Source organism: Zootoca vivipara, chromosome 10 (assembly GCF_963506605.1).
Source record: "Zootoca vivipara chromosome 10, rZooViv1.1, whole genome shotgun sequence".
In the NCBI taxonomy this organism is placed as follows: Eukaryota; Metazoa; Chordata; class Lepidosauria; order Squamata; family Lacertidae; genus Zootoca; species Zootoca vivipara.
The window spans coordinates 8,004,873-8,030,674 of record NC_083285.1 but is presented as its reverse complement, the minus strand read 5'-3'; the positions used below and the strand labels follow the sequence as shown (position 1 = coordinate 8,030,674).

The 25,802-nt window shown below is 42.9% G+C and overlaps 1 protein-coding gene across 1 annotated transcript in view; it reads left to right on the top strand.

The window, feature by feature from the left end:
- Positions 1–25,802, top strand: part of LRRK2 (leucine rich repeat kinase 2) — a 75,459-nt gene that overhangs the window by 31,550 nt on the left and 18,107 nt on the right. Inside the window, exons 16-31 of the mRNA XM_035126473.2 lie at positions 962–1,101; positions 5,980–6,108; positions 6,232–6,402; positions 7,473–7,728; positions 9,415–9,603; positions 10,605–10,723; positions 13,381–13,447; positions 16,036–16,235; positions 16,354–16,604; positions 17,055–17,203; positions 18,337–18,430; positions 19,810–19,996; positions 21,390–21,571; positions 22,338–22,567; positions 23,730–23,857; positions 24,499–24,717. Of these exons, the coding sequence (XP_034982364.2) occupies positions 962–1,101; positions 5,980–6,108; positions 6,232–6,402; positions 7,473–7,728; positions 9,415–9,603; positions 10,605–10,723; positions 13,381–13,447; positions 16,036–16,235; positions 16,354–16,604; positions 17,055–17,203; positions 18,337–18,430; positions 19,810–19,996; positions 21,390–21,571; positions 22,338–22,567; positions 23,730–23,857; positions 24,499–24,717 (2,711 nt within the window). The remainder of the gene's footprint in view (positions 1–961; positions 1,102–5,979; positions 6,109–6,231; positions 6,403–7,472; positions 7,729–9,414; positions 9,604–10,604; positions 10,724–13,380; positions 13,448–16,035; positions 16,236–16,353; positions 16,605–17,054; positions 17,204–18,336; positions 18,431–19,809; positions 19,997–21,389; positions 21,572–22,337; positions 22,568–23,729; positions 23,858–24,498; positions 24,718–25,802) is intronic.

Here is a 25,802-nt window from a genome sequence, read left to right as displayed (position 1 = left end):
TGCACTATGCTGGTCACCCAGTGTCTGAAGCATCTCTGATATTTGCTTGTTCAGCCTTGCTTGAAGGGCAATTTAAGGCCTGTTTTATCAGCTGCAATGAGACAAATGAAACAAAAGCCACCCGAAACAGACTCTAGAAGCATGTTTTTAACAACAACAAAAAACAAGTTTTAGTTTTACCATGTTGTGTTAAGGGCTTTTCATGTTCCATCAAGCTCCTAAATGTTGGGAAATTGCAGCTGTTAAGGACCATGCCCCAAACAGCTGTGTTGCTTAGGCAATATTTATATGGCATGGTATTCTATTACATGGTTAGATCCACTTTGGAGGTGGATTGCTCTCAATGTCAGAGTGATGGACTCCAATCCCAAATATGTCTGTTTTTCTGGGATAGAAACATGAATTCTATGCAAACTGAAAGTACCATTCCACATTACAAGTGGCCCTTAACAGCTGTGATTTCCTGGCACTTTGGAGTTTGAATGGAGCCTTAATATGCTTAATCAAAAGTTTTTCCGCTAATCAGATTTAATTATCCTTTTTTAAAAGAAGAGAGAATGGAGCAAGAGAGGAAGAAATATATTTATTAATAAGAAATCACACACCATTTAGAAGAAAAGAATTGACATTCAGCAGATGAGACACACACAGAGCCACATGGTTGGCCCAAAAATCTCCCTCCCACTTTCTTCTGAAAGGGACTCCTGTGTTTTCAAAGCTGCACCTCTACCCTGCAGCCACCTGCACATCCTCTGGAGGGTTGGAGACCCTCTGGAGCAGATATGGGATGAATGTGGGAAGAGAGGAAGGGGAACTCTCTTGTGTGTGCAGAGTTCCACTTGTAGAATGTTGTGTACCACCCTCTGTGCAATAGGAGCAAATAAGAAAGACGCTATTCTGTGTTCAATACCATGCATTTATTTCAATATTCCTGACCTTCCTTTCCCTTTTCTCTTTCCAGAAATACAGTGCTTAGGCTTAAGTCTTCTGGGATCCTTGGTTACAAGAAAGATATTGTGCATTGCAATTATACAAGTTCTGGCGGCAATCTTGGTTTCTACTTTACGGCGCTTTAAGGAGGTTGTTGAAATACAGGCACATGTATGTAATGCGTCTGGTATAAAAATCCAGCACTTTTCTATTTGGTTGTGAGGCTTCTTTGGGGAAGGTTAAATTCAGAGATGTATTTTCATACTAGGTTTTGAATATAACCACTTTTAGTGGGCTGTAGTTCTGTGCCTCACGGCTGGTTTACTCATGGCACTAGGTCATATCAACTCAATCTTAATTTGTTTTAGATCTTACAGCTACATCTCAAATCCCTGTTGTAGCCCTTTTCATTATAACATGCTCTATAGTTGTTTCATGCACAAGTTGAACCCACCTCTTTTTGTGGTCACCACCCATTGCCCCTTTCCCTCAAAACTCTTTTTTGGCCATATTCTTGTGTCTCTGAGAATATCATTTCTCCTGAAATGCTTTCAGTTGTGACCGTGAAACAGCTAAGGCAGTTTCATATGTTACATGCCACACAAATGATTGTTGCTTCAAAAGTTGGTTTAAATTTACAGTATCTTGGTGATCTGCAATTTCCCATTACTGTACCACAGAGAAGCATGTTTATACATGGCTCTTTTCCTGGGGTATATAGCCTCTCATTCACTGATATGTATGGCATTTCCAAGAGCATGAAAACTGCATCATGAGAATTTTGTGCAAATGCAGAAAATTCATTAGCCAAACTAAATTACTTTTGTGGAAGTGGATGTACACCACAAGCATGTTTGCTTCAGAACAGGTTGCATACATTCTACATTCACTTCCAAGTAAGAATGCTTAGGATTGCCACTTTGTAGTTGCTGTCCAGCTGCCAGTATACCAGTGCATAGATTCCAAGTGTTGTCCATGCATGTATGTACCAGGATTTAGCTCTTCTCCATGAGGAATTTCCTAAAAATTGCCCTCTGGTGGATGGCAAGTGGTACTGGGAAGTGAAATGGAGGAGAGGTCGTATGTCTTGGCTTATTAAGACTATATATATATATGAGCTGAAATATCTCAGAAAACATTTTGTTGATATTTCTTATTCCCACCCCCCTCTCATCCCCCCAAAGCCATTGTTGTTTGGTTGTGGTTGTGGTTTCTCTTGTGAGTGTTAATCTGCCATCATTGTGGGTGTTGAATGACACCTGGTGGTTGAAGGCAAAATTGCTGTTCACAGGAAAGCTTCCAACCTCTCATGAGCTCTCCGTTTTGATTTTGTCTTCACCATTATAATTGATTTTCAATAATCTGTGTCTCCACTTCTTACATGCTTGTTTCCCTTGTTTGTGTGTTTGTTAGCTGTTTTGTCCTCTGTTGTTCCTTAATAAAAAAGAGGCCCTTCTTCCTCTGCTCTTTGCTCAGCATTGCTCCTTCAAACTGCTAATGCTTCCCATCATTCTACTCCATGAGCTGTGAATATCCATCCTATTGAAAAAACAAAAAACCTACAGCTGCTCAGCCATGAGGAAGGTAACACAAGATTCCTCCATTTCCCACAGGTCCCAAGAGTTATTGTCTCCCTTGCCAACATCACAAGCTTTCATTGCAAATAAAAAGGTGGGGAAACTGCAAGAGCAACTACTGTAATGCAGCGTTAGTGTCAGGATAGGGCCTCAACGTCAGCTGCAGGAGGGGCTGGAAATAGTGGCACTTCAGAGGACCCCTCTAGCCCTTCACTTCTTTTGGGCTCAGCTACCAGATGGACTGGGACCCAGGTGGCGCTGTGGTTAAACCACTGAGCCTAGGGCTTGCTGATCAGAAGGTCGGCGGTTCGAATCCCTGTGACGGGGTGAGCTCCCGTTGCTTGGTCCCAGCTCCTGCCAACCTAGCAGTTCGAAAGCACGTCAAAATGCAAGTAGATAAATAGGAACCACTACAGCGGGAAGGTAAACGGCGTTTCCATGTGCTGCTCTGGTTTGCCACATGACCTGGAAGCTATACGCCGGCTCCCTCGGCCAATAATGCGAGATGAGCGCGCAACCCCAGAGTCGGTCACGACTGGACCTAATGGTCAGGGGTCCCTTTACCTTTACCTTTTACCAGATGGACCACCTCCAGTGTGCTGGGCTTCTTAAAATTCAGCTTCCCTGAAATGCGGGTAGGAGGAAGAGATGGAGGAGAAAGGGGGCTCCAGCCCCATCTCACAAGGCAAGGAATCCTCTCATTGTCTAGCACATACCTCAGGTGGCTCAAGAAGGATGAAGGGGGATATCCCCTAAAAGGACTGAGGACTATTTTTACTGCCCAAACCTTTTCTGAGAATTTTTCCGGCTTCCAAGGGGCTCAGAGGGTCAGAGCACTTCAGATTCCTATCCCGACTTGCTCAATTACTACTACCCTGACCACTACCTCCCAGCTTCCAATACAGGCCCTGCCCTTTGCTCACCAGCTCCTAACCTTTCCCTTGCTGCAACAGCTTAAGGCAGTGGTTTTCAACCAGTGTGCTGTGGCACCCTGGGGTGCCTTAAATGATGGTCAGGGTGTTAGAATATCGGGGTGTAAAGCCCTATATTCTTTCTCTTGCCACTGGCTTCGGTAAAGAAGACAGCAAACAATCGTAGCTTTTAACTACGTTTATTAGGGAGCGATGGTTAAGTGTATTCGCCATCACTCTCATTCAATCAGAAGTGAAAGTAGAAACAGAACAAAGAACATCACATGACAGGAGATCAAGTTACACTGTCTCCTGTGTGTGGGGAAGTTACAGCAGTCTTATAATGTAAACAATCAGTCACATGCAGCTTTTCTCCTTGCATAGGATTTATGCTAACACAGGGATGCTGCGGGCAACACTGGCCTCTGTCCCTCTTTCCTTCCATCCCTCCTCTGATGCCCTCTTGCATCTTGCCTCCCAAAGGCTTGCACAGCTGTTTGTTGCAGTAGCCCTGGCTACAAGCTTCCCAGGCGAATGGTGCCTCAGGGGCTGGCCAGAGGGTGCTGGTTGCCAGGAGCTGAGGTTGCCTTGGAGTAAGCAAGCAAGTGGGTGAGAGAGTGCAGCCAGCCAGTTTGCCAGCCATTGCTGTTGGGAATGGACAGACAAGTCCCAGGCCTTTGTGGGGCAGTGTGAGGAGGCAGCTCTCTTTGGGGCAGGGGCTGAATCTCAGAGACCAGGGCAGCAGCAGCGGCTGCCCGGACTCCCAATGAGAGGGGAGAGGAGAGGAGGCTGAGGGAACGTTCCACAAGGGAGGGTGTTTGAGAAAGGGTGAGAGGCTGCCAGCTCTGCAGACAAGGGGTGACATAACTGGGCTCCTGAGCCCCACAGGGCTGCCTCAGAAAGAATGCAGTTGGTCAAGGGAGCTGTGGACTCATAAAGGTTGAAAACTTCTGGCTTAAGGAGGTTTTCCTGTCAGATTTAGCCACAGAGCTGGCTTCTTATCTTTCTCTGATTCCTACACTGGCTGTTTGTTGTGTGGCGATCCCCGAGTCCCTCCCGCGAAAAATAAAGACACGGACACAATGTATAAGGTTAATGGGCATAGAAGGCCACAACTTTTTTGGTTACGGATGAAGAGGGGTATTGGCATAGGCATTGGATCTACCAGACTATATCCGACTCCAGCCCGCTCTGCTGGCAGTCTGTGAAAGGTTAACCACCATTGGTTGAGTTCTGCGATGCACATCTACTAGGAACTCATCCTGGGGCCACCATCAGGGGCGTGCCCTCTGCCCTCACCTACCACGGCTTCGGACTGGCAACGCCCCCCGGACTCCTTAAGGGAGTACCTTTCCGCATTTTGGGGAGGTGATGGCAGCGACCTCCCCCCCGCACCTGTACCTTCTCGAGATAATCCAATGCCTACCCCAAAAACCACCAAGTTGTGACGATTTGCATACGCGGCAGGCAAAAACCACAAGGCCAGAGCCAATTTGCCAAGCGGGAAAAATCCTACCAGGTCGCGTAGGCGACCAATAAACCTGCGCAGCAACGTCATTGAAGAAACCTGCCTAACAAGAGGGAGGGTGGGCGGGAAAAGCAGGATTGGGTCCAGAAAAAAGAGGCCGATTCCCCGTCGCGCGCTCGGTTAAATGCCCGAGCCACGCCCCCATGGAGCGACCAGATTGGCTGCGCCGTGGCGGGGAAGCAACCAATGGGCTGAGGGGGGATGCTAGCCATCCCCCCACCACGTGAAGGCCTCGTGGGCCCACAACATCTCCTCCCCCCGAGGACGGAAGAGATTTTACTGATAACCCAGCTCTTCCTTCCTCTATGCCTCAGCAGCAGCCCACTTTGAACTCTGGTGAAATAGTCCCTCCAGTTTCTCTGCCCATAAAAAAGGTAGAGGATTTTGAGAGGCCATTTTACCCAGCTTTAATTTTTCCTCCTATGCTGCCTGTTTACTGTTCAGTGTAGAGAAGATACCTAGCTGGAAAATATTTATTCTCCTGTAGAAAGAGTAATCATACACATGATTTTTTTTAACGTGTAAAAACTCCCCCCCCCCCCGGTTGTTTATGGAAGCTGCTGTTTCACTTTTAATTTGCTAGAATTCTGATGTGAAATATAACAACATCTTTGACGTACCATGGTATTATTCTGTCTTGTCAGTGTAGGAATCTTCTGCTCATGTGCACCAAGGCTTACTGTTCAGTTCTGCCCTGTGGCAAAATCGAACAATATGATTAAGGGCTTATCTAACATTTCCCTTTGTGCTGCGCTTTCAAGCACAGGGCTGGGATTTCCTGATCTGTGTCCAAGTGGTTATTGCCATTTGCTCCAATTCAGCAGTAAATAAACTCTGACATGGACTTGGAAACCACAGACTTGTGCCTAGAAATGTGGCACTAAAGGAATTGTGGATAAGCCCTACGTTTATGTACCAAAATATTTTTGGTCCTATTTGTTATTTGGTTTGGAGGTTTGTTGTTTTCTTGAATGTGTTTAGCAATATATTATTGACTGTTGTCCTAACCATTTTGATTTCATTTTATCTGTAGGGATTTAATGTGATTATAAAAATACTTGACCTGTCACCTTGTTTTGCAAAGCTGTTAATACAGGAGTCATTTGATACAGCCATTTTTTATCAGATGTCCATGTGTTTCACTGAGCAAAGAGACCAGCAGGTATCTCATCTTTCAGTCTTCTCTTTTCCTCTGACCTTCTCCCTGCTCCTTCCCCAGGACATTCAATACGACATACTCTGGAAGATGTTCACCCAGTTTCAATTGCATGTCTTCTCAATTTAGTTTCAGAATCTTTGTTGTAAATGCTTTGCTAAAATAGCTGACAATGATGATTTAAAAAACCTGATGTTGGAGAAAGCCTGTGCTGAGTATAACAGCATTATGGTTGAATGCTTACTATTGCTGGGAGCTGATGTGAATAAGGAGACAAAGAAAAACTCTTTAATCTATCAAGTACGTATGTTAAAATATTTTTTTTTGCATCAGTTTGAAATATGTATGCATGGCCTTTTTAAGAAAAACATCCTGCAGAAAGACCTGAAACAGAGATGCATCTGACACTATACTGAGTACACAAGAGAAAAATTCTTAATAGTTAATTTAGAGGCTGCCCTTTGAAAAACCCATCACTTGACTCCAGTCATGTCAAACATCATAAGCATGCATGAATTGCATAAAAGTCAGTTTCCAACATTGCATCCTGTTCCTCAAACCTTCTGTCACACTTTAGTGTGACCATTGACTAGAACTCAGAATGGTGCTACTGTACAGGCAGCAACAAGCTTGAAAAATCTAGAGAAATACTAGAGACAATGAACAAGCATAGCTGCCAACTCCATAATGTTCTGGTTTACTTGCCAGTTCATTCACCTATTTGAGTGACTGCCTTTCATTTTTATAGAGGAACATCATTGGATTACTCTTAAATGCATGATGGCTGGCTCAGCCATGGCCAGAAGGGTTCCCCAGAGGCTCTTGAACAGTAAAAAAAAACCCTTACTGCTGCACAGTCATGTGGGTTTTCTGGGAAATTACAGTAAATTTGCCCCCCCCCAATTGAGGAGGCATGGTCATGTGATGTGTCACATGATGCCACCTGGCGTGCACCAGGCAGGGACAGGCTGCATGGAGGGCGATCTCTGCACTTGCTCATCCCAGCCTCAGCTCAGGAGCCAGGCGGCAGCTGGGATGAGCAAGCGTGGAGGTCTCCCTCCACGCTTGTCCCAGCTGCCGGCTGGCTCCTGGGCTGCCGGGTGGAGGCTGGGGCCAGGGCACGTGGAGGGCACCTGGCGGCGGCAGGGGATAGTGGCCCCCTCAATTTTGGGGGCACTGCCCCCTGCCAAAAGATATTGGGGGAGCTGAAGCCCCCTTCACCCCATACACCTGGTGCTGCTGCTAGAAAGAGGGAGAGGGAGGGAAAGAAAGAGAAAGAAAGAAAGAAGAATTGTAAGAACAGGAGACACTCCCAGTAGTTTGGCAAAATTACGTGCCATTTGCATTAATCATCTATTTCTCTTTCATAGATTTGTGAGAAAGGGAGCAATCCTAAATTGGTAGAACTGCTATTAAACGGTGGTGCTCGAGAGCAGGATGTTCGGAGTGCTCTCACAATCAGCATCAAGAAAGGAGATAGCCAGGTCATTAGTGTGCTCTTAAAAAAGCTTAGTCTGGATTTGGCCAACAGCAGCATATGTCTTGGTGGTTTCTGCATTGGTAGAATTGAACCTTCCTGGCTGAGCCCCTTGTTTCCAAGTAAACAAGGATCCTTCAAGAAACAAAGTAAGTGGCTGTAGATGTTCATTTTAAAATATGTATTGTGCTGTTGATACCTGCATGGCCCAACTATGGTACATGTAATTTTCAGCTTGTTTAAAGCTAGTTCCTTCAATAAGCAGTGTAGGCCCCTGATTTTTCTTTGCCATTGATTTCATCTGTACATATTGCTGGAACTCAAACATGGCTGATTAGATCGTTTGGGTGATTGGCACCATTTTTCATGTGAAAAAGAAGAATAGTATTGTGGCTGTTAGCCATATGATTTGTAACAGGCCAGTGTTGTCAATATGAAGCAGTAATAGCTTAATCTTTTTTTTAAAATCTGCTTTCAAAGTTCTGCCCAACCCAAGTTTCCTGGCTTTTTATGTAGGAGGTTAATAGTTCCAGGTATGTTCTTTATTCACTGTATTGTGCTGATTCAGACAATCGTAACTTGACTTAGTAAGCCAATAGATGAATGAGCCTTTTGCCCATAAGACTGGGAAACGGTGGTTATCAAGTCTGGAACAAACCAGAATATTGACTCAAGTTCAAATTGTGGTTTAATGTTTGGGAAAGGGTGACAGCTGAGTGGCAGAACATCTGCTTTGTTAAAGGCCCCAGCTTCAGTTCTCAGCATCTCTAGGAAGGACTGGGAGAGACGCCTGCCTGAAACCCTGGAGAGTTGCTCCCAGTTGATGAACTGCTGGTCTGAGTCGGTTTGAACCAGCTTCCTATACAGTGGTGCCTCTGGTTAAGAACTTAATTAGTTCTGGAGGACCATTCTTAACTTGAAACTGTTTTTAACCTGAAGCACCACTTTAGCTAATGGGGCCTCCTGCTGCCACCGCGCTGCCGGAGCACGATTTCTGTTCTCACCCTGAAGCAAAGTTCTTAACCTGAGGTACTATTTCTGGGTTAGCGGAGTATGTAACCTGAAGCGTTTGTAACCCGAGGTACCACTATATTCCTGTATGACTTGTTCTGAAGCTGGAGTAGGGTCAGGTTTCAGGAAATCCGATCCCTCCCATGGTGGGAAGCCAAGAATAAGATAAACAAGAGTTGTTACCAAGTCTTTTATTCAATATTCACAGAGAGAGGCTTTGAAAAGTGCCTCTCTTGCAGTAATGGCATTGCTCCGAGTAAAGCCCCACCGCCTCCGTCTCTCCTATGTATTATACGTCATCCCTACATTGGCTGATCTTTGCTTTCTGCCTCTGCACTTTCTGTTCTTCTACTTTCCATGCCCGCCAGGTCCTGGGAGAAGGGGGATCTGGAATGCTTTCTAAAGACACTGAGTCTGTCAGCTGTCTCTCCACTGGTGCTTTTTCTTCTTCCTGCTTCTCTCCCAATATTTCCCAGCTTCTCCCCTCTGCAGCCTCTGAACTATGACCTTCTGCAAACCACTGTTGTAAATCTATATTGTCTCCCTCTTCTCTGGGAACTGCCCGGGGGGGGGGCAGTCTCCACCATTCCTCCTCAGACCAGCCCCTGACAAGTAGTAACCATAATTTCTTGTTTTGTATTAAATGGGGAACTTTGGTTAATTAGATTCTTCTTGGTTTAATCACAGTTCACACAGAGGGCAAAAGACCTGTGCATGTCTCTGCCTATTAAGCTGAGATACAATTGTCCAAATGCAACTATTGTATATATACTCTGTCCAATGTTTCTTTAAAAATGTGAGTTTTTTTGTTTCCTGTCCATTAGATGCAGGCTCTGCGCTGGCCAGAATGGTGCTTAGATACCAAAAGAAAAGCAGCTATGAGGACCAGTCAAGTTCTAGTATTGAAGAAAATACTGATGAAAATATAAAGGAGCAGCTTGATGACTGGGAACTTCTTCCTGACCATTTAGTCGACAGTGTTTTCTGCTTGAGTGATGGTATAGATAGTGAAGGTATAGTTGCTAGATTAAATGAAGGATTTGCCACTCCGTTACATCTTTTATCCAAGTATTTTTATTGGTTTTCATGGTTTCGGTGTTCAGTTGCGCCAGAAGCGGCTTAGTCATGCTGGCCACAGGACCCGGAAAAACTGCAGACAAAGGCCGGCTCCCTTGGATTAGCGCTGCAACCCCAGAACTGAATCCCATCAGAGAAAAGTTGCTAAAATATAAAGTCATATCCAAAGTTTAGTATTTGAAATGGTGATTACAAGTCAAATCGCCCTGCATGAGATGGAGTGGAAAGGATGGTAGGAAAGGGTATCTAGAAAGTGACAGCAGTGTAAATCACGAAGTTAAAGACTGTGTTAAAAGGAAGCTTTTTGAGAGACACTGAAGGGTAGTAGATTCTACTGTTGAGCAACCATGTTATCAGTAACCAGTAAGAAAAAAACAGCAAGAGAAACCACTCTAGTCAGCAGGATGTAGTCAAAGAAAGGGCACAGGAAAAGAAGAATAGGTTGCAAAGGAAAACAGTACAGTCATACCTTAGTTCTCAAACGTAATCTGTTCCAGGAGTCCGTTCAACTTCTAAAACGTTTGAAAACCAAAGTGCGGCTTCTGATTGGCTGCAGGAGCTTCCTGCACTCAAGCAGAAGCTGCGTTGGACATTTAGCTTCTGAAAAACGTTCGAAAACCGGAACACGTCTGGGTTTTCGGCATTCGGGAGCCAAAACGTACAAGTACCAAGGGTTCGAGAACCAAGGTATGACTGTACAGAGAAATAGTATCTGCTGTATGTGTAAATTAGTCTTCATAGATGTTAACATTTATTATTTATTATTAAATATCCTGCCCTTCCTCCCAAAGGAGTCCAGGGTGGCAAGCATCAGTTCCTGCTCTTGGTGTTGTGCTGGTGACATTTCTGCCATGTAGACTTCTATTTGTTTGAATTCTTGGCTTCAGTTTTATGCAGCCATTCTTGCAATCTCATTTAACCCCCCTTTTTGCCTCAGAGAGTGAAAACTCAATTATCATGAAGAAGAAATCCAACTCCGTGACTGTTGCAGACGTCCACAAAGACAGGGCCTTGCAGATGTGTTCTCTGACCCTGAAAAGGAATTCCAAGTCTGTGGTAAGAAAAATAATCAAATGGGTGTAAAGTCATATTAGATGGTTTATGTTTTAAACCACCCTACGGTCTTTTGATGAAGGGCGGTATATTAACTAACTAATTAACTAAATAAATAAATAAATAATAAAAGGTGTATCTGTAAGTGCTAAAGGGTCTTCTTTAGCTTTTTGTCTCTTGAGTCCTTGTCTGGGGAAAAGGCAGAATATAAACAAATATCATCTACATACATACCGTGTTTCCCCTTTTTTAATACGTAGTCAAAAAGTAAGGCATGGCAGGGTTTTTAATCGTTTGAGAAATGTAAGTCATACCCCGAAAATAAGCCATACTTCCGCGACGTGCGGAGCAAGACCACTGAGCGCCCCAGCCAACTAGCGGGACCCAGCACGGCGGCCGCAACAGAGGAGGAAGCCTGTCAGGTTGGGTAAGCCTGTCAGGTTGGGTCGGTGCCCGGAAGTGGCGGCTGCTGCAGCGCCAATAAAGTGTGCAGCAGTGCCGCACGGAGCACGGAGGGCACAAGCCAGCAGGACCCAGCTCCTGCAATGCCGGCCGTGGCAGGAGGAGGAAGCCTGCCAGGTCGGGTTGGCGCTCGGAAGCGGCGGCGGCTGCAGCGCTGACAAAGTGCAAAGCAGCACCGCTCTCTTTCTCTCTGTGAGTGTCAGTCTCTTTCTCTCTGTGCGCGCGCGTCTGTCTGTCTGTCTGTCTCTCTCTCTCTCTCTCCCTCTCCCCCCGTGCGTCTTTCTCTCCCCCCGTGTGCGCGTCCATCTCTCTCTGTTTGTGATCGCATCTCTCCCCCCCCCCCCCGACAGAGAAAAGGTGCCGCGCAGGTTCCTCTTCGGCTCGTCATTCAGCTGCCCCGGCCTCCTCGCCGAGAGCTGACGCCGCTCCTCTCCCCCTCCTTCCCTTTCCCTCTTCCCTTCCTTCCGTCGGTCCGTCAGTTGGGGTTGCGCGCGCCAGAGGCGCAGGCCCTAGCCTTGTCCCCCTCGCGCTTCCCTCACTAGCGTCTTGGAGCGGGACGGGTCCCGGCCTCCCTCCCATTCCCCGGCCAGCGTGAGAGAGCCCGGGGAGCAGCCTCTATACCTCCGCGCGCACACACACCCGGCTGCCGCTGCCTTTGAAGCCATGGCGGCGAGCGCCAAGCCGAAGCAGGAGGAGAAGCACCTAAAGCTGCTGAGGGAGATGGGCAGCTTCGTGTATACCTCCTGCTCTGGCATCCTACGAGGTTTAAATCCACAGAGTGAAGCCCCCCCCCCCCCTGTGCACGTCTGTCTCCTAGGCAGGTGGACATCCAGCCTCTGCTTAGAAGCCTCCAAGGAAGGAGAGCCCTTGACTCAGGATGGGGAGGAGGGGAAACGGAGAGAATAGAAGAGGCAGAAAATGCACACGGAAGAGAGCGCCAAGCGTCCTGAGCCAGTGGGACCCAGTTGTACCGGCACTTAAAAAAAAAAAGACACCCCCTGAAAATAAGCCACCGTGTGTTTTTTTGAGGGGAAAAAGTTGTAAGACGGTGTCTTAAAAAAGGGGAAACACGGTAGCAGAAAGAAATGCAGTAACTATAGCATAACAGTGCATTGCAGCTGAGCAATTTGTATAAGAAATAGCTCCTGGACCACATATCCTTCTTAAAGCAGCTTTGTCCACAATGCTAATCACATCAAACAATCTGCGCTGATTTCTTATATGCTCATTAAGTGCACACAGGGCAGTATTCAACTAAAATAGTTGTGCGAACACAAGGAACACCACTGGCGCCACAGGAATAACCTCTCTGTTCACCCACGTCCACCCTATGCCATCCCCAAATCTTCTCTAGAGGGTTGGAGGTGGTCAGTTAATGGGTTAATTCTCCACAAGTCAGCAGAGATTACAGTAGTCATTTCCCACAGTGCACCTGCAGGCATCTTGAGAGTCTCTTATCTGGCAAGTAACCTTGTGTATAAAAGGGCTCAGGTTACAGCATACTGTGTGGGTCATGGTAGGAGATTGCAGGAATTGTTGAAGGCTATATGTTGGAATTGTGGATTCATGTGAAGACTTAAATTGCCTGACTTCAACACTTGGAAAACTCTTACCGTAGGACTTTGCAAGCAACTGAACTAAGGACTTGGCTGTGGACTTCAACACAGCAAGGAGTTTGCAAGCAAATAACCCTCTCTGGGCTCAGAGAAAGATTACTTGTAATATCTGTAAATAGTGTGTGTAGAGATAATGGTTATGTTGGCCTAGGAAAGACAACTCTGCTAAGCAACTATTTTCTATGGTGAGCTTACCTGCTTGACTGAGTTTCCGCAGCACATAAACCCAACCCCCCAATGGTGGAACCCTCAGAACAGATTTAGGGGGTCCATTGGTGGAGGAGAGGGGGAGACTGTGCCGTTGCACAAGGATAAGTCTGTGTGCTGATAGAATGGTCACCTATGCCTCCCATGCATTTTGCCAGTGCTCTCCTCTCCACTTGAGAGTTACCATTCCTGACCAATTTAACTAGGTGGAGTCCATGTCTAGGAGTCCATGTCTAGGTAGAGGATGTTTCTGAAACTTAGGTTGCTTTGTTAATGCTGTTACCGCAAGCAAAGCATAATAATTTGATCATCCACTCTTTTTAAATGCATCTAAATATTCCTAACTGCAACATTTAAGCTTTTGGTGTTCTCCAGGGACAAGGGTCACACGAACCATTTAAGAATCCAAGAAGAGGGCAAATGTCTTCTGAAGAATTGCACAGTAAGTGGATACCCACAGTAGGTTTTTAATTAAAGAAGTTTACATCATTTTGTATTCACTTAAATTCTACATACAGTTACCATGCTTCATAAAAATATGTGTAAAATTTAAATGTCTAAGAAGTAGATTACATAGTACAAACTGGTATAGAATTGTGGAATTGGAGAAATAAAATGCCGGCTGTCATGGGGTTGTTGCGGCTACTCTCGAGTAAAGAGGCTCCAGTCCATGCTGTCTTTAAGAGTTTTATTGTGCATACTATTTACAGTGCAGAGATAACAGAAAACATGACCACCTAGTCCGATTCAGAACCCAGCAATGGCGTCCGTCGCTTCTTGGACCAGCGGAAAAGCCTGGACACCCCAAAGCGCCACCCCCTAGCCCTGTGTGTCAGCACGCGCCTCAATTCGGGTGCCGGGAGCAGCAGTGCCTTTTCTTCCCCCTTTTGTTGGCTGGAGCAGTGCCCTGGTTCTGACGCCTCGCAGACCCTTTCCTCCACGGTCTGCTCTCCAGAGCGTTGCCATGGCTCAAACGCCTCACTGAGCCCTCCCTCCCTCCCTCCCGCTCCATTCCTCCTCCTCCCCTCCTGAGTCGCTGCTCGTGCTGTCGCTAGGCGAGGTACTGGTCAGGATGATGGGGGGAGGCTCCCTGTAGGGAGCTCCCCTGACATCCACCTAATTAAATTTCTTGCTACATCAGTGGGTACAGTCCCATCAACACATTCTATGCCCAAGTCTTCTACATGCCTAGAGAAAGTAGTTGTAAAGAACTATGCTTGTAAAGAACTATGCTTGTAAAGAACCACAAGCCGGATCTCTGGCCTGAAGCAAAATTCCTTCTTCATGCAAAATAAAGTAATACAGCCAAGACCTTGAGCATATGTAAAAACATTTGTGCATTTCCTCAGACCTTGAACAACAACATCATAGTATAGCTTGTACCTACTAAAGCTGCAGGAAAGAGAATGAGCATTGAATACGTGGAAGCTGTTGAGTTATTTTTGGTCCGGCTAGCCTAGTGTTGTCTTCTCTGACTGGGAGAAACTGAGGTTTCTGGTGGTGATATTTCTAACTCTACTTCCTGAGATCCTTTAGGTGAAGATAGGCGCATTTGAACCTGGGACTGTCTAGTTGTAAAACATGTACCTGGTTTATCTATAAAATATTTGTATACCAATTTGTCATAAAAAAACCAAAGTGGTTTGCAGCAGTAGAAACATAAAATCATACAAGAAAAACTATAAGAAAATTAAAATCAGACATCAATTAACCGTTCTTGATTGCCTGTCTACAGCTGGTGCAATACATAAATTTTCAGCAAGCATTTAAAAGTTGGCACAGAAGGCCACTTATCACTGAGCTATTCTATTTCTCTGCACCCCCTGATGATGGAGGGAAAGTTTCCTTATTTTAAAAAATTAATTTATCTATTTGTTTATTTGTTTTCCAAAAATGTCAGTTGCAGCAAAAAATACAGTGAAGCAAAAATTACATACACCTGGCTATCCTGAAGCTTAACATTCCAGAGCCTCACAAATAAAAACCACATTTCTATAAATTTATTTGACTGTTGTTCCTTATTCATTCTTCTGCAAGCTTAACTTAAATAATATAACTGTTTTCCATATTGCGCTAAAGCAATTTGATAACACCCCGGGACTGTACTCTTTTTCCAATTAGCTGTTATACAAATCCTAGCACTGATAAGAAAATTAATAACCATTTCCAAGTCAACATAAAGAATTAAGTCTTTTAAATATCCCAGTAATTATACCTTTGGATCTAGTGGTAATAAGTAACCAGTCATTTTCCTAATTAGACTTTGAATTGTAATCCAGAAAGTCTGAATTCCAGGGCATTTCCAGAATATATACAAAAGAATGTCCATTCTGTTTTACACCTCCAAAAGTACTCTACTGACAAATAAATCTTGCTTACTCTGTATGGTATTAAATGCCATTAATACTGAATTTTAAGTAAATTTTCTCTTGATATCAAGCTGTGTAGTATCTTGTTTCACATCTGTTGAAATTCTCTGATATTTCTGCCTTGGGTTTCTTACCCTTTTCATCATAAAGGTACCTAATTTCTCCTCCAAGTAGAATTCAGCGTCATACTATTACAAATGTTCCTGCTGCGCAGTCATTGCAGCTTGACAGATGGAGCAATAGGCCTTCTACCCCTGAATACTGTAATACCAGAGCCAGGGGTTGCAGGGCACAAGGGGAGGGGGGAGCCCTGTTGCATGAGGGAATCCTTGCTCAGGCTTCTGCTTGATGAGCCATGTTCGGTGAATCCTGCTCAAAATATGTATTTTGCCTATGCTCATTATATTGACATTTTGGTGACACTATAGCAGAGAAATGTATCTCTGCAAATACAATTCCATGTAAATCTATTTGTTTTCCTCTTTACTTCCATCCAAAATGGTAGATCCCGATGGTTAGCATTTTGAGGCAGGTGGCAAACCAATCAGGATTTTCTTAAGTGTTCATACCTGCTGGTCAAAAAGAAATGTCATTTATACTGTAGCAAGCATTTCTTGATAAAGCTAATGTTTCTGCATTCATTCATTCATTTATAAAATAGACACCCCAGATCGATTGGACAGTTCCTCTTCGTCAATCCCTGACAGGGAATATATTAAGTCACTTGATCTTTCATCAAATGAGCTGGAGAATATAGATAGCATCAGTCAAAGCTCTTGCTTAACTACTCATTTGGAACATCTTGAGAAATTAGAGCTTCATCAGAATGCCCTTCCATGCATTTCTGAACAATTGTGTGAGGTGAGTCTAACACAGTGCTGGAATATATATTTATGTCATACTATCAATGCATTTACTATATCATAAAATAGTTTAAAGTGCCCACTAAAAAAATCCAATTCATCCTTCTTTCTTTCAGAGATTGAAGTGTTTAAGTTATCTGGATCTGCACAGTAACCGTTTTAAATCATTTCCTCCATACCTGTGCAAAATGCCTCATATAACACATCTTGATATCTCCCGCAATGAGATTGGTCCTTCCTTAATTTTGGATTCAAAGATTGTCTGTCCATCTCTAAAGCTACTGAATTTATCATACAACCAATTGTCGTGCATTCCGGAATTTCTCTCCAATGTTGCACAAAACCTGGAGCACCTTATATTAGAAGGGTAAGAACAGGTCATGGTGATTTTGATATATGGTTCTCAAGGGTTGTTGGCAGCAGTGAATTGAAACATGAGGAAAGTACCTGTAGGTCCCTCTATAATATAGATTACAACTCCCTGCATCTCTGACCATTGGAGACCAACATTTACAGGGTCACCCCTGCCCTACACTAAAGTTCTGTGGTTGCATATGTCCCAGTTCATCATTTTATGAAACCTTATTAACTCCTCCACTGCCACACAGCCATACAGAAGGAGGAGTGGGAACATGGGAACCTGAGGTTTCCTGTAGCTCATTCCTCCACATAATGTTAAACTATGATATAGCATGACATGCAAATGTGTCCAATGCACTGCAGCCCAAAGTGTGGGCTGCAGACCTCTAGCATCTTTCCATATGCATTTTTTGTGTGTATGCTACTTATAACGCTATTTATTTTCCTTTTTTCCTAGTAACAAGCTTTCAAGTGCATGTTCACCATTATGTTTGAAGGAACTGAAAGTGTTAAACATTAGTAAGAATGCTGTATCCTTCTTGGCTGAGAATTTTCTAAAAGACTGTTTGAAGCTGGAGACACTCAATGCTGGGATGAATTCACTTGGTGAGTGTATACTGTTTGACGTGGCACAATATTATGGCTGTAAGGCATAGGAGCAAGTGAAGTGGGGTGTGTAGGAGGAGAAGGAAAATGTTGTAGTTAATACAGTATTTGTGCTATTATTTGCTGTCTATAAGACTAGTACTGTCATGAGTCACTTTTAGTGTATATAATTCCTTGGTTTTTGTATTGCATATATTTTTAAAGGTGTACATCACCTTGGGTGCCTTTAGGCAGAGAGGTGAGTGGGAAATACTATAAATTAAATATAAAACCAACCTGAAAAATAGAAAGCTTCAGTAATTGCTACGCAACTGTAAAAGGCCTTACTTTCAAGTATTGCTCTTAAACGGAGAATTTTCTCAAATGTGTGAACAATAAATTGGGTTTTTGTGCTCATACATCTGTACCCAAAAGAGAAATGTATTGTTAGAAGTGGCCCTAATGTTGCCATATTACAAGATGGGAAATTGAGGTTGAGAGATGATGACCTGCACAAAGCCGCTTGTCAAATTCCTGACGTAGTAGTAGTACCGTAGTAGTAGTAAATTTAGGCCTTTCCTCTGTCAGTTGTCTGAACAGAAAACAATGCCTTGGTTGCTGCATTTCAGTCTGCAACAGAGGGAGAGAGCAGGCAGAGTTTAGTGCTGGATCAGGGTTCCAAAAACAAGGGCACACAGAGGCAGGTCTTTGAGAACCCCAGGCAGAGACCAGCAAGCATCCTTTTCCAGGAGCACCTTCTGCTCTGGAGTTATTTACTTTCCCCATGCACCCAAGGCTGTTTAAAAGTTCATTTGGTATAAGGTGTTACAGGTATCTGTTGAGATTGCGTGTCACATCGTTTCCTGCCTATACTGTGTGTGTGTGTGTGTGTGTGTGTGTGTGTGTGTGTGTGTGCGTGTGTGTCAGAGAGAAGGGGAAAGAGAACTTTTTTAAAAATCTGCCCTCCCCCTTTGTGCCTCTGCAATGCTGGAGCACTCTGCCAACAATACTTTAGATTATTCCTCCCTTTATCATCTAGAAAAGTCCTGTTCTATAAATATTTAGATTATGATAACTGCCTTCCTATATTGTGTGTATTATTTAGCAGTTTTACTAACTGGTAACATAATTGCTTTTCTTTTTACTGTTTTTAGAGGCCACACCTGATTTGCCGCCTAACATAACTACATTGAAATTATCTCAGAATAATTTTTCTAGTATTCCAGAAGCAATTCTTCTTCTCCCACAGTAAGTTTCTACAGTATTTCTCTTTCTGAATAATTACATGCTCGTGTAGCTAGTGCAGAGATTTAAGGATCAGCAACATGTGTTGCTGCCCCATTAAAACAGCCTGTCAGTGGCTTTCTGCACCAGCTGCAGAAACCAAACAGTCCTTGAAGTTAAGCCCCACATAGAGCACATTGCAATACTTCAATTGTGAAGTTGTAACAGCATGAGCTGCTGAAACCACACCATCCTTTTCCAGCAGTGGATGTAGCTGGTGAAGCAGCCATGCTGGGCATAGACACTCCTCAAGACTGAACCTCTAAGTGACAGGGTGGAATTGAGGAGTGTCCCCAAGTGACACTCCTGTTCCTCCAACAGAAGCGCAATTCCATCCAGAACAGGCAGTTTCTCTAAATTCTAGCCCTCAGAATCATGCACCCATAGCATCTGCATCTTTTCAGGACTCAGGCTCACTTTATTGGCCTCATCACTGCCAACAGACACCGGAAAGCACCTGAACAGTCTCAATCCTGATTCAGATGTAATGGAGAGACAGAGCTGGGGGGTTACACTGTGCTCCAAATCCCCAAATAAGGTCTTTCAGAGGTTTCATGTAGCTATTAATTAGCATTGCTTCCTTAGGGGCAAAGCCCTTTTGGGAGAATGTAAGGTGGTCTGCCAAGTCAAACTCTTTCCCACAGTCATCCAGGTTCTACCTATGCATAGACTTTGGAAATCCAACTGTCTGTATTCAAAAGACTTAACATGTACCCTGTTTCTCATATTTTAAGACATACCCATAAAATAAGACATAGCAGGATTTTTAAGCATTCAAGGAATATAAGCCATACCCCGAAAATAAGACATAGTGATAGGCGCAGCAGCAATGCTGGCCGCGGCAGGAGGAGGAAAAAAATAAGACATCCCTTGAAAATAAGCCATAGTGTGTTTTTTTGAGGAAAAAATAAATATAAGACATGTCTTATAATATGAGAAACACGGTATGTTGCTTCAAAACTGCATTTTCTGTCTCTTTCTTGAAGCTGAATGTCCAGCAACTCTGTCATAGTTCGGCTATATTAAGTCTTTCATAGACTCTCCTATGACTTTCTTAGTTTAAGAATGTCCGAGGATCAAAGCAGTCCTAGTCCATCTATCTGATCGAGATGACAATGAGTGTTCTAACAGATGCCACTTAGGCCTTATTAGTATAGAAACAGAGATAAACAGGCATCCAGTGGCTTAATCTTCAATACGGTGGGCAAAATAAATATGCCTGTTCCAGGATTATTAAAAAAAATTAAAATGTTTTTTTAAAATGTTTAGTTCTTTGAAATAACAAGTTTGCATATAACAAGTTTGCTCATAACAAGTTTGCATATTCCTCATTTTCTTTTTAGTCTGAGATCAGTGGATTTAAGCAACAATAAGATTACAACTCTGCCTGGGCCAGTTCATTGGAAAACGTCTAATTTAAGGGAGTTGCTGTTTAATCATAATCAAATAAGCATCCTGGATCTGAATGCAAAAGCTTTCTTGTGGTCTCGGCTCGAAAAGCTTCACCTCTCCCACAACAACTTAAAAGAGGTAAGCTGTGAGCTTCACTATTAATAGGGTGGTTGCTCTTGAGAATGATATTCTTACTTCACCACAACACAGTTCTATTAAAAAAAAACTGTTTGATAGGGACAAGGTTTTTCCTGTGATTTCTTGCCGTTGTTGCTTTACTTTCAAAATTACTCTTTCAACACCAATTTCTTTGGATGCCTGAGTAGCAAGGTGGCCTTATCACTAAACAACTACATAGGGTAGCACTTCTGCCACAGAACCCAATGCCACATTGTGCTGTTAAATAACCACAAGAAGACAAAAGAAGAGCCATAAACTTGATACTATAAGTATGCAATGAAGACTGAAGCAACAGGCAAAAGAGTTCCCAAAAACAGTTTAAAGAGGATCAGGCTGTATTTCATTATGCCAACAGCTGTGTGTGGTGGGTGGGCAGTGGCGCACTAATAAGACTCTGTAGTTGTCCTAGAAGGCGTCTATTTACTCGCCTAGTTATGAGAAAAGAGTTATAGAAAGCTCTGCTTAAGCTTAGCAAGCCAGAGAACACAATCAGTTTGGTGAGACTCTTAAGAGGCGGGAAGGAGAGGGACACCTGCTCAAAGATCCTCAAATGGTGAGGAGTGCAATTTTGATTCATATTTCTTTGGTCCATAAATATTTTCAGAAGGATCACTAAGAATGAGTCACTAGGTCTAGGATCTGTAGGGTGATGTCTGAGGAGAAACAGAACACCATTTTTAAACAGCTCTCCAAGGGTATCAAAATGCCTAAAATCAGTTTTGCAAAGGAGTAATATAGCATTGCTGTAGAAGGATGCATTGCTACTGGAGAAAAATGATTTATTCTAAATTAATCATTTGTTCCAAATTGCGAGCTATCCGCTGTAGATAAAATACGTTGTCTACATTGCAGATATTGTAGAACACTGGGTGAAATAAAGACCCCTGACCATTAGGTCCAATCGTGACCGACTCTGGGGTTGCGGTGCTCATCTCGCATTATTGGCCGAAGGAGCTGGCTTCTGTGGCCAGCATGACAAAGCTGCTTCTGACGAGCCAGAGCAGCGCACGGAAACACCATTTACCTTCCCGCTTGGAGCAGTACCTATTTATCTACTTGCACTTTGACGTGCTTTCGAGCTGCTAGGTTGGCAGGAGCTGGGACTGAGCAACGGAAGCTCACCCCGTCGCGGGGATTCGAACCGCCGACCTTCTGATCGGCAAGCCCTAGGCTCAGTGGTTTAACCCACAGCCCTGGGTGAAATAGATAATAGTAAATGAAACAAGGGATTTTCTATATTAATTATGATTTGTTCATTTTAGCTGTTGACATGCTTGATCTTGCACAGATAAATACTCTATCCCTCCCCCCAAAAAGGATTTTTGTTAATATGCTTCCTCTCCCTCTCTAGATTCCTCCTCAAATTGGGTTCCTTGAAAACTTAACATCTTTTGATGTAAGTTACAATCCAGAATTAAGAAGCTTTCCTGATGAAATGGGAAAGTTATCCAGAATATGGGACCTTCCTTTGGAAGGCTTAAATCTTAGCTTTGACTTCAAGTATGTGGGATGGAAAGCGAGGGACATTATAAGGTTAGTTATCTCAACATTCTTATGGGTGGGTATGTATTGACTGTTTAAAAGCAAAAACAAGACAAAGCAAAGCAATACCAACAGTATCAAGTTAATTTAATTTATATGTTTTAAAAATGGACAAATTGTTCAAAACAGGAGGCTGAAGTGGCAAATTTGTAAGAATAAATTTGGCTGCTTTTTTGTTACTGTTTTAGAATTTGGTGGTATCAACAGGATCTGCCTTAACAGGTAAAACTGCCAAGCTGCAAAACAAATCTGTATGCAATTGGACCTTGAAAAAAATGAGGACAAATTTTTACATAAGTAAAACTAAGTGGGACCATGGGCTTTCTGATGCTCTCCCCACCCCCATGATGGTCACTGGCTTTAAAGAAATAACTGAACTGAGCTGTAATGTAATGTAACGTAAAGTAATTAGTCTTAACTAATGGTTAATTGAAACAAGCCATAGAATCACAGAATTGTAGAGTTGGGACTATAGGTAAGATTAGCCACAGGTTGTCCACGTTCAAACAAAACACTACGCTGTGGTTGGTCGGAAATGAAAACTTTTGGTCACAACCTTCTGCTGTTCTGATGGGGAGTGAAGGAGTACACCAGCCTGGGACTTTCCTGCCTCCTTCTCATAGCAATAAACTATACATAATGCTAACATTAATGTTTTGCAATATCTAACTTGGTTCATATATCTTTACTGTATATATGAAGGAGTTTTTCTATTATAATTACAATTTTCTTACAAAGGTTCCCTCCCTTACTCAAGGTTTCTTCAACAGCGTTTAAAGAAAGCTGTCCCTTATAACCGGATGAAGCTCATGATAGTTGGAAATACAGGCAGCGGTAAAACTACACTGTTACAACAATTAATGAAATGCAAGCGACAAGACATTGAAATTCCGAATGCGACAGTTGGCATTGATGTGATTGACTGGAGGGTTACAGTGAAGAGTAAAACAAAGAAAGAGCTTGTATTAAGTGTCTGGGATTTTGGAGGTATCTTGTCATATTTACATTTAACATCAAGCTTGGCTTATGCACAGTGGGGAAATGGAATCACAGCTACTTCCTTATCAGTTGTGCCCCCATTACATGTTTTTTTAAGGTCCAGTTGTGTAGTCCCAAATGGCATAGTTGTTGTTTCCTATATTTTATGTAGGTTAATAATTGCATGGCCTTAGTCTACTTGGTTCAGACCTATGCACAAGGCAGCCTATGAAAGTTAACAGCTTGCAATGATTCATCAAAACAATTTTAGGTTACATAGTTAATATTGGGTGGCTCATAACTTTTTAGCAGTATGAAAATGCAAGTGGTCATTGAACATACGCAATGAAAGTGTGTTGTCAGGCTTGATAGGTAAGGTGTTCGGTCTGGTTTAGTAGTCATAGAAATAGAGATAATTGCTAGGTTTCATAGACTTAAGCATACAGACGCAAGAGAACTCTGTGCACAACCTGCAGCCTGCTTATTTATTTACAGTATTTATTCAATTTATATACCACCCTTCATTCAAGAATCACAGGGTGGTTTACAGTATAAAAACACAATAAATAGCACAATAAAACACAAAAATACCTCCCTCACCCCTGGACACACACACATAGTTTAAAAGACCTTAGATTGTTCAAAGGTCTGAGAGAAAAGGAATGTTTTCACCTGACGCCTAATGAAGGCACCAGGCAAGCCTCCCTGGGGAGAGCATTCCACAAACAGGAAGCCACTGCAGAAAAGCCTGTTCTGGGGTTGCCACTCTCTGGACCTTTCCCTTTAGTTAGTTTTGCGCCAAAACATATAATATCCTTCCAATATTAAAAGCAGTGGAAATTGTTGCAGAGAAGAAAGAAACTGGAACTCTTCTCTGGATCCTGTCAAGCATAAGAATATGAATACTGCTTCCAAATTTCAGGATTCCTGGGAGGGTTACCTAATTTGGACTCTCCTGGTGTGTGTGGGGAGCTTTTCAGAACAAGGTGCCTCTCAAGCTGTGCAATGTTATTTTTTTCTTAGCCTAAAAATATTTGAACTCTGGGGTTTTTCTGTAAGAATTGGAGGTTGTGCAGATTACAGTATAGGAATGTTATTGTGGTTTTTTGTGACCTAGAGGAGAGAGAAAAAGCAAGCACATAACACACACAAAAATGATGTTGTTATTTAGGCCAGGAGGAATTCTACAGTGCTCACCCTCACTTTATGACCCAGAGAGCTCTATACCTTACTGTTTATGACCTTAGCAAAGGAGAGGCTGAAGTGGATGCTATGAAGCCGTGGCTGTTTAATATCAAGGTACTGTAACTTTATCATACTGGAGGTATCCCCAGTAAGGTGGTTCCAAAGTTTATTGAAAACACATTTGTTTGCTCAGGCTTTTCCTGACAGTGTTATTGGCCTGTCTTAGATATTGTTAGCTGTTGTTTTTTCTTCATATTTTCTTTAGAGTTTATTAAATTATAGATTTAATAGATATAGTAATGATAACATGTTTTGCGCTATGCTCATAAAATGTTATGTAAGATCATAGATGGAGAAATTTTCTATATTCGTTTTTCAAGTCTGCATATAACATTACGTAGTTTCCCAGTTTGCATGTAATGCTAAGCCAAACCATGATTTAGCTCAAACAGTCAAGATTCCAGACCAAAGTTCATGGTTGCACAGTGCACTTCTCCTAATCTACCTGAGGCTAAGTCTTCATTTGGTTTGGCATTATGTCCAATCCTGGGCTCATAGTTTGTCTCAGTTCAGAGAAACCATAAACCTAGAACAAACCTTGAAGTGGTGCATTGACTGTTGAATATCTAAACTATATGTGATGCACTTCATGGGAAATTTACTCCAAGGTGTAGGGGCAAAACCATCCTAAAAGCTGTATATTATGTACTGGATGAGAATCTTAATCATGCACTGTGATTATATGTTCTTTACAGGCCCGAGCTTCATCTTCACCTGTGATTCTCATTGGTACTCATTTAGACATTTCTAATGACAAACAGCGTAGAACTTGTGTCAGCAAAATTACCAAGGAACTGATGAATCAGAGGGGATTTCCAGCAATCCGAGATTACCATTTTGTGAATGCTACTGAAGAGTCTGATGCTATGATCAAACTTAGAAAAACTATAATAGAGGAGAGTCTGAATTTCAAAGTAAGCCATGCCATTTATATAGATACACATTCACGTTCACATGCAGGAAAGTTTACTGTAGCACTTTGTTCTTTAAGGCTTGCACAGTTGTATCAAAGCTTATGGTGCCATTAATCGGAACTACTACACAATCTGCAGTATGATGTCTCCTTAATGTGCAAAAAACCTTTTACCAATCCTTATCTCGTAACCTTACAACAAAAAGTAGCTCATAAGTTATTCTCATTGCATAGACAGTAACTGTAAAGGCTTCAGAGAAATTGTAAATACTGTAATGCAAAGTATCCCAGTAAAGCCACCGTTGGGCTCCTTTGTTGGAAGGTGTGGGGCATAAATCTAATCATCAGGAGAAGGGAGAAGAGATTTGGAACCAGGAGCCAAGTATTGTGCATGTGAATTGTCTGTCAGAGCAGTAGAGATAAATCATATGGATTTATACATTGTTAAATTTCTATGTCTTAAAACACTCTCTCTTGTTTTCTGTTAAGATTTGTTGTAGTTGTTTTTGCTTGCCTTTTTCCCAGAGTGGGACTCAAGGTGGCTTGCGCAAATTAACATGAAAAAATACAAAAAGGTAAAAAGATAAAAAAGACAATAGTTTAAAAGTAATCAAATTCTAATAGAATTTAAACAATATGAAAACAAATCTGTTAAAATACTGGTAATAAAAATAGCACAGCACTATTAAAAGCCCTCTGCTTAAAAGCTGTCAGTTCCAAATGGCCTGTTGGAATAAAACTGTCTTCACCTGCTAGCAGAAGGACAAGAAGTTTTGGCTGTAGAATAATAGAGGGAGGTCTCCTTCCTCCACTGTTTTAGCACACTACTTTGACTGACCCAGCACTGCTGAGGTAGGTAGCATTGGGAAAACCACCCCCTGCTTTAACAGGACACAAGAGCAGGGAGTGAAAAACTTCCCTCCTTCTTCCACCACAGCAGCTGCCCAGGCTCCTGAATGGGCAGAGTGGAGGCCGGCCAGTCAGGATTTGAAGTTCCCTTTCCCATGACATCATAGTTGTGATGGGGTCCAGTTTAGCCTAGACATGGGCTCAGACTTGACCAAACTGTCCCCCAAGTCTTAGGAT